At 30.8% G+C, this 15,224-nt stretch overlaps 1 protein-coding gene across 1 annotated transcript; it reads right to left on the bottom strand.

Annotated features, from left to right (window-relative positions):
- Positions 1-234: 234 nt before the first annotated feature.
- Positions 235-7,289, bottom strand: LOC111043017. The gene is made up of 7 exons (XM_022327793.1): positions 7,135-7,289; positions 3,752-4,518; positions 2,516-2,600; positions 2,016-2,115; positions 1,816-1,932; positions 1,072-1,230; positions 235-376 (listed from the first exon to the last, which is right to left on the bottom strand). The coding sequence occupies exons 1-7, from the start codon at positions 7,287-7,289 to the stop codon at positions 305-307; spliced, it is 1,455 nt and encodes a 484-aa protein (XP_022183485.1). The 3' UTR covers positions 235-304.
- Between the last annotated feature and the right edge of the window lie 7,935 nt (positions 7,290-15,224).

Raw genomic sequence — 15,224 nt, 5'->3', positions numbered from 1 at the left:
CGCAACTTGAATTGCCATACTATGTTCTTCTCTTGTTCCATTTTGTGTAACTAATTAGTGTGTATATATATATATATTATATATACAAAGTATATTAGTGTGTACATAAAAAAAAAAAGTATTTTCCAATTGTTACAACTTACAAGGTTAATAATCATAATTTATCTGTACTTTTATTATTTTTAATTGTTGTTTAAATTTAGGTTAAGTTAGATATAACTATATAAGCTATATTTTAGTTTCAACACTTACCTATTTATATTACTACATTAATAACGTTGCATATTCAATGACAACAACTAATTTATAGTCGATCTACTATCTTCAATTGAGAATTGACTAAGACCGAAAAAATTGAATAACACAAATTGATGACCTGGAAAAGGGTGTATTATTATTCAGTATAATACAACAATAAGTTACAAGAAATATAATGTATAGAAGTAGCTATTTAAATTAACAAATATTAAGAATTACATATTAAATTTGATAAACCAAGTATTAGCAGAAATTATGGGTTGGACACTAAAATGTTAGTATTATAATAGCAAATAGTATGAACAATAAAATGTAGGTTATTTTTAATGTATATATTTATGTATTTTGCTTACATAAAATGAATGGTTAATTTAAAATACATTTAATGTAAATATTTAAAATGTCAACATTATGTTACCTATATTATATTGTAATTATTTTAGGAAGGCAACTGGTTCAATCGTTCACAACTACAATAATAAGAACTTAAACTGATTTATAAGGTACTTTTATAATTTCAAACTATTTTAAATTATTTGCGACCAATTAGTAAAAGAATAATTTTATTACTCATAGGTCCTGAACTACTATCAATTAATCATTAAATTGGATGATTTTGGAAATTATTGATTATGAACTTGGAAACCATATACTGATATCAAAATGATAACGATTGTTAAATGTTTAAAGTAGTGCAATATTAGTACTTTATTTGCCTTTTTATATTTATTATTTTATATTATAGTTTACTTGTATATATAATTTTTAAATTAATAATTACTTATCTATTATTAGTTATAATATTATACGTACGCTAGTAAATAGTTCTAAGTTGACAATCATTTCTGCGGTTAATTTCATGTCCACTTTGTAGGCATCATGCATTTCCATTGCCAATAAAAGTAACTTTTTAAATTTAATTTCCATATGTGTCCAGTCACAAGAGTAAAGCGCAAAGTTCATGACGTTTTTCTGCATAAAAAATATATATATGAGGAAAACACTAACAGAACTTTTAATGAACAGAAAACAATATTATTAAATTATACAAGTATTTTTAAACTACTTTTCCGTTCAAAACTTTAATTAATAACTTAACTTATATTAACTTATTTTAATTAATACTAAGGGTAGGTATTTAATAAATCTCCAACATCAATACAACACAATCTTTTCAACTAATATCTCTCTGAAAAATTACCAATATGACTCATGGTATGTTAGTAATCTAACCTCCACAATGGCCTGGGTATAATGCCCGATTTTAAACAAGCATTGAGTTACAAATGACTTCATAAAGAACTACATCTTCATTCAAATCTACTGATTTCCAATTTATCCTCTCTTGATCTAATATATACCACCCTTAGTAGTTAGTTTAAAAATAGAATGGTCCAGAAACCATATGATTAATTAATTATAATAATGCAACAAATATATTGACTATAAAATAATAACTATAAATTATCATTTGTAAAACAGTTCTTACTATAATTAATAACTATAGAGAGTCGTAGATACATACTTTACAAATATAATCAACAGTAAACAAATTACCTGATGATCGATATTTCCAAATACGAGGCAAGTATAATATATTTGAAAGAAAAATGTAGGGCAACAGCACATTTTTAGTGATATTGTAGACGTTAGTAACATGCCATTAAAATAATTCTAAAAAAGGCCATATTAATAATAAAGGTATGAATAAGGTATGTAACTATGTAAGCAAAATCATTTGTGTATAATAAAATTACCCTTGTAATAATAAATGAAACAAATATGATTGTAAATGAAGCCACTATTAATTGAGGAAGAATAACCGGGCCAACGATTTTATAAAAATCGTTCATTTTCCTATTAATAAATAATATGACAATAATTATTATTATAGGCACAAATAAATTTTAATATGAGGTAACCTTTAATTGTTTATTTTTATATAAAAAAAACATTTGAAATAAATTTTTAGAAAGTGTCTGTTATTTAGAATATACTTAACCTTTATCTCTGAGAATAAAATTAACAGTTAATTAATAATTAGCTGGACTTATTATTCGTAATATTATTTCTCGGATTATCCATAGTCATATTCATTATTTATGTCTTATAGCTACGAGTAATTTTTATCGTGTGTATTTACGCGTTTTACATCACTCGAGATCGAGAATACTAAAATAATTAAGTTAATTTGAGTTTTAAACCACGGAATACCCGAGTAACCCTAAAAATGATATTTATATGTAAATCACATTACCCCAATACTGCTTGATGATGCTTTATGACCAATTTCAAATCTCTTACATATTCGTTATTTGAACTATCAGCTGATTCAATTTCATCTACAATAAAACATAAAGTACTCGGATAATCCAAAATAAACATTCATTCTGTGTACAGGCATAATTGTCGAATAATTAATAATAGAATTAATTAAAAAATACTAGTTGGTTTTGTACACTGGTTGAATTTTAAGCACGTTCACCCCAATTTCATGGTAAGTTTTTTTTACTAAATTTGTGATTTTGGAATTTTTAAGTGTAGTTAAAAATCAATAATTTCCAATACATAGATTTGTACAACATTTAGGGAGTATCTCACATACTTAGATTTTTACAACATTAATTCAAATGAGAACCTACATTGTTTAATGCAAATTGTGAATCATTTGGTTTTTAGATAATATTTTAATCGACATTTTGAACAAAAAGTTTCTGAGTTATTCAACTCTTTAATATTAAGGATATAATAGTTTATTAAATAGGTATAATTTGTAAACGAACACGAACTCTGTAGTTATAATTCAGTATGCATTATAAAATATTTGTAAAATTATTATCTAGTCAAAAATGCTAGACAATTGTTTTACATTACAAAATGCTTATGAGGTATAATTACATCCAATAATTTTCAAAACAAAAGTAAATAATAATTAATATCCTTTTATTGGAACATTGTCCTATTATAGTATTTAAAGAAGAATAACTCAGACACTTTTAATTCAAATTTCGATTAAATTACTTCAAAATGTTTAGAAAAATTACTGGCTTACCAAGATTTGCATAAAAATATGTAGGTTCTCATTTTTAAATTCATAGTTGGTATCAACGCAGGGTACTGCTCGAGTATTGTGAACAATCTAAGTCAGCTGTACTCAAAAATATCAATTTTAACAATCTACACTTTAAAATCAGAATTTTAATATTTGTATAATATAAACATCAAAATGGTTTGAAAAATCTACGTCCCTGTAGACATATTATTAGCTTCAAAAATTCTCTTTTCTCAATATCGGGTACTAATTTTAATCGTTTGATCAAACACCTGTCAATTTGTTTTCCACATTGTTTAGACGTAACAGACTATCGCAGCTACTTATGGACTTATGGTTGGACAGTAGAAACCTCAACGTACCAACATATCATAAGAGTATGCTAATATAGACTGTTTATACAGTATGTACCTATGTGTAATATAATATTGTTATGCTTACCACCGAACCAGGCATTTGGTGCAGTCCTACTACGACAGTGTCCTAGTTTTCTATAAGCATCGGCTATGCCTTTCATCTGACACGTTATCGCGATGCACAACGTGACCATCCACGTGTCGAAGAGTATCATGACCAGTATGAAAATCAAGCCAAACATCCATTCGATTAAGTGGAAGACGAGATGCCATTCGTTGTACGTCTCGCTGGACACCAAGAAGTACAAGTTGTACGGGTTGAAGTGGTAGTAGCTGAACGATCCGTCGCGATTCTTTACTTCGACTTTATTGCTGTCGATGACGAACGGCAACAGCGTCCACAGCATCAGCACGAAATGATTGATGGCGGCGAACCAACCCGTAAACGTCGCCGACACGTTGCGACACCTTCGAAAGAAACGTGCCGAATCGGGATCCGCGATGGCGCTGGACACGAAATCGAAGCGCGTCACGTCCAGACTCCGCCGAATGTCGTCAGAGTGCCGGACGATCATATAAGCTTTGAAGCATCCAAACGAAAAGTTTCCGATTATCATAAGCTGGATGAGGCACTGCGTCATGTCGTTGGCCCAGTGGTAGAGGCCGAACGGGCATAGGGACACACAGGCTACCGTGAATGCGATCATGGCCATTATCGTCAAGTGAAAAACGTTATGGCCGCCGAGCTTGGGGCTCTTCGGATCGATGACGTAGTGCAGGCCGGTACATTTGGCCATCAACGAGCTCATGATACAGTCCTCGTCTTTGGAATAATTCAGCATTTCACAAGACCTGATTGCATGAAAAATGTATGAATTTAATAGTTCAATAAAACTGAATGAATCATGTGCCACTATGCTATCATGTTTAAATTACCATTAGCTCACTATTGATTGGTTAAATGTTTAGTGATTGTTCATGCAATCCGGCATATACATATATAGTATAATATAATATATGTATAATATCAAGTATTAAATATTATAACTCTGTTATGACGACAAAAAAACATAATACATTGAATTTGTTTCTCTTCAAAATAATTGTATAGTTGGGACACCACACGTATATTGTAATAATTTATAGATCTCAAATAGGAGCAAGTACCCACTACATTTGACAGCGGTCACTGGTTAAGGGGAGGGTCAGCGTATAACTTTCCAATCGTATTGTGTAATCTGCGTAAGTGTTTAATAATCAAAAGTATTTTCGAACCCAATTTTAAAAATACATATTATAATTTATAAATACGTGTGATGCATATTTTTGTAAATTTTTGAAATAATAATAATAATATTATATATATTTGCGTTCAGCCCTGACCCCAGTTACAAAAAAATTGTAATTTATACGATGTTCGTTAATATTTGAATATTTAAATGAAGGATTATTTTCTATTCAGCATACATATAAACCTATTTTTAAAATTAAATTTATAACTAAAATTAATACCTAGATTTATTATCTAGTCGAGTATTAGAGATAGGAAGCTACTAGCTGTGCCCTTTCAAGTATTCATTGCCAATATATTTTTACGCTTATATGCGTATTGTAATTATGTTTACAGAGTTTATTTATTCTAATAAATGTTTAAAAAAAAATTCTAGATTTATCACGAATATAAAGATATTAATAAAAATATTGTTATATATTTTTAAAAATTATTGTCATCACGATATAATATAATCAATACAATTTTAAGTTCATCTTTCAAAAATATTTGGTAATTATTTTAAGTATATAAAAATTTACAAGTAATGACTAGTATTACTAATATTTGTATACATACCTTGTATATATTGTGTTTAAAATCAAAGAACTATTTTTTTAGTTTTTTTTAAATGTATATAGTGTAGTACAACATAATCAGCACAATGCACAAATTATTGAAATCGAACAATTTTTTGAAACTACTTCTTCCAATATCTGTGTAATAATGAAAAAAGAAATATTATATTCTAGAAGGTAAGGTTCGACTAAATATTGAATTCATAATTCATATAAATAAATCACATTATAAAAATGTAATAAAAAGTTACCAAACTTTTCCATATTATTATATTTAATTCTCGAGTAACAAGAAAATAAAGTTAAGTAAAATTGTATAGTTTGGTAGATGATGTCAATGTCAAATGATTGCACTTCATTGATATTGTATTATAGATATTATTATACTAAATTATAGTATATGTGTCTAGAAACTTTTTGACTCATAAAATCTATAGGAGTCACATTATTTATTAACGAAGAATATTCTATATTCACTATTTATATTGGTTATTACTTATTTCACTAAACATTTACTGGTTAGTTTTGATAAAAATATCATTGATTATAAATAGTAAAATATATACTATAGGTACCTGCTCGTGACATGTATATGGAACAGTATTGTACATACCTGCATTGTCCATACAAATAATGATTTTTAGTTAGGCGGTCAAGTGGGTATCACTCTAAAAATCACTGTAATTGATGTGTTAAGTACTTGAATTTGAATTTAATGATAAGTATATCATTAAATTTGATTACAATCACAGAACATCTGGGCAACATTGAACCATTTGAGAACTGGCCACGGCGAAGGTTATTATTATTTATTTTTGTATGACCATAGGCAATGCAAATACAGTATAGCATATATCGTACAAATATTAAAACTTGGGTTTGTCTTAAGCCAGTACAGTTAGATGAATAGTTTAAAAAGGTCGGATTGTAGGTAACAACATGTCAGTTGATTATAATTATAATTAATTAATTCGTCGTCGATGCTAAATGCCCACGACCAGTTTATCCATCTAGTCTATCACGGCGAAGGTACAATCACCAGATGCACAAATGGAAACTTCATAACATCCCTTTCTGTGACTGGATACCTATGAATCACAAACTGTCTCCCATATAGTAACTGAATACCCGATTTAAATGCGCCCCAAAACACAGCCAATGGATATTATGTAGACGTGGGGTAGAGGCGGGTACGTGAAAGTGCACTTTTGGGGTGTTTGGCGGTAAATCACTTAGGCCACCTTCAGAACCACCACCCACGGGCGTCACGCGCTTTAGGTCACCGACGCTTTCGACCACATCTGCATGCGGCTCGGCTGCTTCGGTCGCTAACGGAGCGACGGCGCCCCCCCGACGGTACCAGCGACACGACTAGTACAGTGCCGTATGAAACCTATTCGTCTCGGTGGCGGCGGAGAATTTGGAGAGCACTGCGGCGGGCGAGTGATTGGATGACTATGTAGTAGCTACGAACACAGACGTCAGCAGCCGCGGACTCGTGGGGATGAAACGTTCGTGGTTGGGCCGTGTGCGACTGCACGGCGTGGCGTGGCCAATGGACGCGACAGACACGTTGCCAGGGCCACAACCACTGAGAGTATACGGTTCGCCGATTCTCACTCTTTCTCGCCTGTAGTGGTACAGACCGACCGGTCACGTGACGCCACCCCCGGTGCAGGCCCCGCCGTTTCAGCAGCACCGTTATTATTAGTCTTCCGTGCTTTGGTCACTGTCATCGGCGTCACATCAGTCGTCTTCAGCGTGTACAGCACCATCATGCACCGAGTTACAACCTCGCCGTCAACCACGGCCCTCCGACACGGTCGTCGTCGCGTCCCGAGCAAAACACGCCGGTCACAATTGTCACCAGCCGTGGTAGTGGCAACCATCGACCAATAGTTACCAACATTATCTGCACCCACGCAATCCACCTAGCCTACATGCACCTAATACGATATTTAAAAAATGTTATTTCTTCTTTTTTTGCCATTGTTTGAGCCACTTTTTTTGTTAAACGTAAAATCAGATTTTTTTATATAATATTATAATTTATGTATACCTTGTCTATATTTATTTTTCTAAATTATAGATTTATTTTAATTTTTTTAATTATTATTTATTTTCTTTATATTGATCTAGAGCCCGGAAACTATGGCCATTAGGCATTTATAAGGCGGTAAGGTTGGTTTGGAACACATATTTGTATGTAGGACAAGGATTTTGTTGCTAAAAATCCCGTCCAGGAGACGTCTAGCAACACCGGCCGGTGCGTACACTCAGAAACCGTACCCAACTGAGCTTAGACATCGCGCCACGCCAAGCCACAATGAAGTTATTTTATATTGCTATCTTTCTTATATATACTATATGATATGTTAGATACATTTTTTTTTTTGGACGAAGACTTCAACTACTAAGGTCATTAGAATAGTACAGTGTTGGGGGGGGGACGGTTGGTTGGAACACCTTTGTATGTGTGGTCACCCATCCGAGTGCTAGTAACGACGGCCGGTGCGTACGCTCAGAGCGTGGTCGCAGATTAAGCGTACGACGGCGCCTCACCAAGCCATCAAATTAAATATTATAATATACCTATTGGCTATTATAATATGCATATTATTTATGATCATCATAATATTCACGATAATCATTATAAATTTGTTGTATTATTATAATTTATTATTCATATATTTGTCCACGTTTATTAAAAATTAAACAATTATTTTGTTTACACAGCAAAAAGTTGTTTCTTATTTTCGTATTGATGACTATATAAAATCTCAATAAAATATTTTGAAGTATTTGGCCAAGTGAAAGTTTATCGTTTTGGTGACATTTTTTCAGCCCTAAAAGGTGATAACAGGCAGAAAAAACACTTACACACATCATTGTAAAATCAATAAAATCATCAGAATCTAAAATGCGATGTTATTAGATGTCTTCACATTTGATTTAGTAAAAGTAATAAATAAACGGGGTATAAACGATCACTCAAAAGAAAGACAAACAAACCATATAATTTTGAACTTATATATTATGGCTATAATATATATATTTATATATATTATATATATTATATTATACTGGTAACTGCAGGTCATATTATAATTTATAACATAAAACATTTATGAGTATTTGGTATTACGTGTATAATCATTTTATATTTTTGTTATATTTTATGGTTTATTTTGGGAACAAAGAATGCGACAGTGTTTTTTAGAACTGCGAACCATTATTATATGTTATAATAACGGTTTTTCGTAACGAAATCTAATTATTGCCGACAATAAGTGAGGTATGTTCGACTATGGAATTTAACTTAGTTATTTGTAAAATAATGATTGAAAAAATAATAAATATATCTATAGTATAAGGACATATTTTTTTCACAAAATAATATGTATAAACTAAGTAACAATTGTATGTCAAACTTGTTATTATACAAATATATTATTATTAGTTATTACTTATTACTTTATTTCCTAGTTATAGTTATTCAAATTTAAAAAATATACTACGTCATGTTACATAGTATCAATTCCCCAATAGTACTTACAGCTCTTAAAATATTATTCGACAGTCGGCTACATTCAATATTAGCCAATTAGTTATAGGCATAATTATTCAAATTTACACATTTACTGTGTACTGTCTATACTACAACTACGACCATTCTATAGAATACTTGTGCGGCAGTACGATTTATTAGTTTTATAACTATTATGTGATAAGACGTTGAGGTCATTCGAGTCACCATTTATTTATAAGTTATAACTTCTAAATAAGTGAATAATCGTATTGTTTTTTTGCAACCTGCGACCATTTTAACTCAACTTTATTAATTATCAATAAATTATATTGTATAGCAGTATGTATCTGTATGTTCACAGTTCGTTTTTCCATGGTAAAAAAATTATTGTTCAAACCGGAATGTTCACCTCAGAGGACACTGATTTTCCGTATCACACATTACGGAGATAACACACTCATTGTTCACCTATTAGTCGCTCACACTAAAATATTTACAGTGATGCACACCGACATTTTTTTTTTCGAACTTTACCAACAAATAAATATTCACTTTACTTATATTTTCATTTTTTTTTTAACTCATTAATTTTACCTTATCATATAAAATGTAGGTATACATGTTTTCAAGAATCGTACTATGAAAAATGTATACGGAACTCGATATTAAGTCCTTCCACTTTTCTATCAAACGCCCAAATCATAGTTATCAATACATCAAAATAGAATAATTCAGCAACAACCTCAGCAGTGGATGTTCAATTAGAAATTGGTGCATCGGAATCCTTTAGAGGTGTAACTGCTTATTGTCTATTAATTAAAATTAATTCATGATCGTATTGTTGAATACGTTTCTTTGCCCAGAGAAGTAGGCAAATTTGTATAAATATAATTTAGAATTAATTTATAACAATAAACAAGTTTATTTAATAATTTGTGTCCTTTACTTGAAATATTACACGGTAAATATTTCCCTGTGAGCCGTAAATGGGTGGACAATGAGTGTGTAATCTCTGTAAGGTGTGATACAGTAAATCAGTGTTCTTTGAGGGGGACATTCGCACTTGATAATTTTTACCGACGAAAAACGAACTGTGAACCTACAAATACATAGGTACTCCTTTGTATATTCATAAAATATTAAAATACAAATTAGGGGCCTGATGAGATTGAAGAGATACCGCATTTATAAAACGCACTCCATCTTACACCCCTGAAGTCTGTAATACAGTTCTGTAGTGCTGCTTTGACCTTCTCAATTCAAAAAGCGGAACTTTAAACATTGCACCATAATATAATATACCTACTTTGATTAAACAATCGGAACTTGGCCACCCCACCCGAGTCTTGCAATTTTTTTTTAAACATACCTACATAAATTTAAGTTTTAAAAATGATGGTGCCTAAAAAAAAAACGTATCCAAATCATTATAGTTTTTAAAGCGTGGCACTTTGAAAAGTTTTAACCGTTATTTTTTTCACTAAGCCCGTTAAAAAGTACCCTTTGGCTAGTTTCAGGTTAACCCAAAAATAATAAGTGTATAATACTATAATCAATAATAATATATTGGAGTATTCGAAAATATATGCAAACGGGTGTAACCTTGTCAGTTAAAGTCTGACAAGAAGTCACTCTATCATTCAGTTCGCGTGGCTTAACTCGTAGTATCATATACAGACATCTCATTGAAGCGGACTCTACCTCCAAACCCTCCCAGAGTGGAAATCACCCTCCTGAATGGACAGATATAAAATAGATCATAAAATAAACCGTAGCCTTATTGCTTAATCATAGTTATGCAATTGTTGTATTTTAGTTAACTTCACTTCGTGAAAAATCAAAATATATAATAGCCATTGTACCGGCGACAAAAACCCACAAATAACTTCATCACAATAAATCGTCGCTCATCAACAAACAGCTGTAACATTGCCGGTTATTTATATACAGGTGGGTATGAATAACGTCGAATTGCGGTGAAGACCTTGACAATAATACATAATAATAATAATACAAATAATACAATCGTCGCGTTGGTGTGTACTTACATATTATAACTGTTGCAACGTCTGCCACCGATGGCTGCAGGAGCTCTGCAGATGCAGCCGGCAATAGACATTTAACTGGAAAGACCGCAATATTACGTAGTTTGTGTCCCGATGTGTCGACCGTGGAAAATGTTAATTGAAAAAAAAAACACAACACTGAAAGGCTATAAGGTTTCGTTGACGTTAACTAGATTGTATACACACACATACATATATTTATATATAGTCACTGCAGAAGAAACCGCAATAATGGTAAATAATGTAGGTATAACAGGAATTTTTGATTTTTTCGACGACACAGTCACCAGACCATCGCCGACTGCGACTTTACCTAGGTATGTATATACATTATCGATTGCATAATAGTAATGTTAATAACAATAATATAATAATACGAGTAATACTCAATTGGGGTGCAATGAAACAAGACCCGAACACGTTCTATGCGAGCAATTATTTAACTGTAAACGCGACGGAGAATAACAATGAATTTATTATGTACACGTCCTGCCTGGCTCACCGGCGCAGATAATTATTCACCTAAGCACAATTATACTTAGATTCTGTACACTATACAAATGTATCCTGGAACTTTGTTGTGTTAACAATATCGTTACGCGCAAACACTTCGTGCACCTCTGCGCGCGCATATAAACTGCAGCAAACGGAGAAACGTTATAATATAATGCACTACCAATGGACATTAAATATAGTACAATTATAGGTGTGATTGGTATTTGATATTAAACCGATGTTGAATAATTATTATATTACTAACTAATAAGTGGAAATAATGTCCATCCGGGGTTATTAGATAATGCTATAGCATCTGCATAATATGATGTGTGTAATGAATCATTAATTAATCAATAGTTTTAAACATTTGTACTCGATATGGCGCTTTCAGAAATACATTTTTTATACCTGATATAAGTTTATTTATATCTTGAAAATTTGTCCTAATTTCTTCGGCCACTCTATGAATCTCATATGTGCCATGCAAGTTATACGTGTATCATTTTAGAGTATTGGTTTTGTAAAACTTTTCCTGCTTTTACCATATATGGAGCCGCGTCAGATAAAAAAAGTAAAACGTTGTCGTGTTTAATATCAAGAGGCCATAGTATAAACATAGATTTATCAAACATTTTGGAAATTGTTGAATTATTTGCTTTTTCAAAACGGCAGTATGAAGCAAAAATATTTTTCCAAGATTTTTTAATTCCAAAGTCCCAATAATGACATTTACCACGTATCGCCCTTCGTCGTCTGTTGTTTCATCCATTCTGACCCAAATTTTTTTATTTCCAACGTAGTCTCAAATTATTTGAATTGTATCATTATAACATAATTCTTATGTAAAGTTGACTCATCTGGGATATCAATTTTAATATATTTTTCTAAAAATGTTTGAAAATTTTCGTTGTTTAATTTATTAAGCGGAATATTAGCTGATAATAAAGTTTGACATAGTTCCAAATTAAATGACGATTTTTTTGATGTATTACTTGTATTAGTTAGCAATAATTGAGTTTTTGGTTTTTCTTTTTTTTGTCACTCGACTTCCCGAGTATGTTTTTCTCGATTTACGTGTTGTTCAACAGTAAATCGTTTCAATGCAGAGACTTCAACATCACATACTTTACAAAATAACACTTCACCATCACAAGAAAAAATATCGTCTCCATATTCACTTATTACATAACTACGAAAGCGGCAACCTACAGATGATATTGCTTTCGGCATGTTAAAGTCGTTAAAATATGAAATTTGAAAAATATCGATTAAATGGTGACCGTGAATGCCGAATCACTACTGACAATAGTTCCTTTAACTGCTATCATAAGCACTTCAATCAATAGGTCTAATGTCTATGTCAATTTAATCTTGTTTATCGGATTTATTCCATACAATTTATAAATATAATACTCGATAAGCGTGTATGATCGGCGTACGCCTGAAAGAGCACTATTTTTTATCAATATATAACGCTCAAACAGTAAATCTTATCGGAACGCAATAAATTTAATCACGACAAAAACCCAACAATAATAATATTAAAATGATTTTTTACTACTTTTCCAATTCCAAAGTTTGATTTTAAATAAATTAAATTTGTTTCCAAACTTGGGTTTAACACTTGCTCTAAAATCTAAAATTGACTCACATTAGCTACATTGTAGAAAAACTAAAAATAAAATTATTTTAAATATGAAAAAATTTCGTTAAAAAACAAAACAAAATGCATTTATAGCTAAAGAATGCCGAAAATTTCAAAATAAAATTAGAATATTCTGCATCAAGAGAGCATGAGTCAAATTTTTAACTAGGATAGTATTGTATAGAATCAAAGGAAAAAAATGCAAAAGTCATCAACATCCTAACTCTAGTAATGATTAATGATAATTATGGTTATTATGATTATTATGATTATTATGATTATTATGATTATTATTATTACTATTATTATTATGAGGTTTTGAGGTTAATAGAATATTGTAAATACACTCTTCATTCTGTCCGTATGACCAACACATGTGTAGTTATAAAATATAAATATTGTTTTAAATAATTGATAATAATATTAGATAATAATATTATTACTCTTATATTTGTAATGAACCAATTAATTACAAATATAACAATTGGTTTAAAGTTGTATTTCATTTTGATGAGGGTGATGACTGTTTGGATAGTTTTGGTGTAAAGAGTGGTTGCTTCATCGGAGGTAGAATAGAAGTGAGGCTGGAATATAGCACCTTGAGGAACATCAGTTTCGATTAGAGAGATTTTAGATAAGAGCATCAAAAGGATAAACCTGAATACCTGCAGAGAGTACAAAAAAGGATCTTTCATCTTAGTAAGATTTGAATATAGAATGTAGTAAAGTAAGTAGGCAACATAGCTTTTAGTTTAAAAAGTTGTCCTTTCAAGTGCCAGTCGCTATCAAAAGCTTGAGCTACATCTAGAAACTCACCAATATATTATATTAATTTATTTTCTAATGGGAAATATATTTTGTTAACGAGACGTTCGTTTTAGATACAGTAAATGTTAAAAAATAATTGAATCGTTTTTTAATTTTAAGACCTTCTGTAAGTGACTTAAATCAACCACTTGACCGTCAAGGCCATGAAGTTCCATCATCGATGGTTTCTTCACTCAATACTCCTAAATTCATCCAAATTCACCTCTTGCGATTGTTGTAAAATAATTGCTTGAGGATTGTGAACTATGCATGAACAAAAAAAGGAAATTGTCTGTTATCTGTGCATATATAATATACATAATACATATATAATGTGGACATAATAATAGAAACATATAATTTAGTAATTATATATCTAAGTAGGTACATACAAAAAAAAATATCCCATTGTCATAAAATCACTCTAGGTTCTTCTCAGAACTCTATAATTATTTATCTTATCAAAATTTTGTTCATCAAACGTTATTTAAAATGAAAACATTTATAAAAAAAATTTCAAATGTTTACCTACATACCTATACATATATATATATATGTATACTGAAATCGGTATTCTAGTTAATCGGTGAGTCGGAAAAATGTTTTAACCACTAATACTTTCTTATACCGTGTGGGTTTTTGAATACGGCGAAATAAATTAACCGTTACTGTGAAGGCGACATTATCATCGTTTTTATTTATTTCTTTGACTAACCCGTTATAGTCACTAGCATAAACTATACACTAATTGCATACAAAATGTTTACAAAATTTACATGAAAATAGCGTCCCATGATGTACCGATGATGTGCCTACATAGGCTACATATATATGCACCGTGCATGTAAAGTGTACAATAAAAACATAATATACGTCTTACCTAATTTTGAGTGAGAACAATTTAAATGGTAAAAATTATGCTCTAAGACTACCATGTACACAGTTGTGTAAATTACACACCATAATATATTATTATAACATAGGAAGTCTCGCACCACGCTTGTCAATACGTACTTTTTTATTTGGTGTACTTGAACTCAAAGCACATTGAGATAACTACAGTAGTCAATTTAAATCAAGTTAGATGAAAAAAAAAAATAAAAAAGTAAAAAATAGTATGGTTTAAATTATTTATCTAGATACATTACGATAAATATATAATTAT

The sequence above is a fragment of the Myzus persicae genome, unplaced genomic scaffold (assembly GCF_001856785.1).
Source record: "Myzus persicae strain clone G006 unplaced genomic scaffold, MPER_G0061.0, whole genome shotgun sequence".
In the NCBI taxonomy this organism is placed as follows: Eukaryota; Metazoa; Arthropoda; class Insecta; order Hemiptera; family Aphididae; genus Myzus; species Myzus persicae.
Note: the sequence above shows the minus strand (reverse complement) of the source record. Positions and strands in the feature narration are given on the sequence as shown.

Bases quoted from the DNA above. Each gene is read 5' to 3' on its own strand.
- LOC111043017 (XM_022327793.1), bottom strand. From the start codon at position 7,289: ATGGTGCTGTACACGCTGAAGACGACTGATGTGACGCCGATGACAGTG. The intron at 4,519-7,134 runs GTGAGAATCGGC...TCATGCAATCAG, and splicing joins ACCACTACAGGCGAGAAAGA to GTCTTGTGAAATGCTGAATT. The intron at 1,231-1,815 runs GTAATTTGTTTA...TTTTTTATGCAG, and splicing joins TTGGAAATATCGATCATCAG to AAAAACGTCATGAACTTTGC.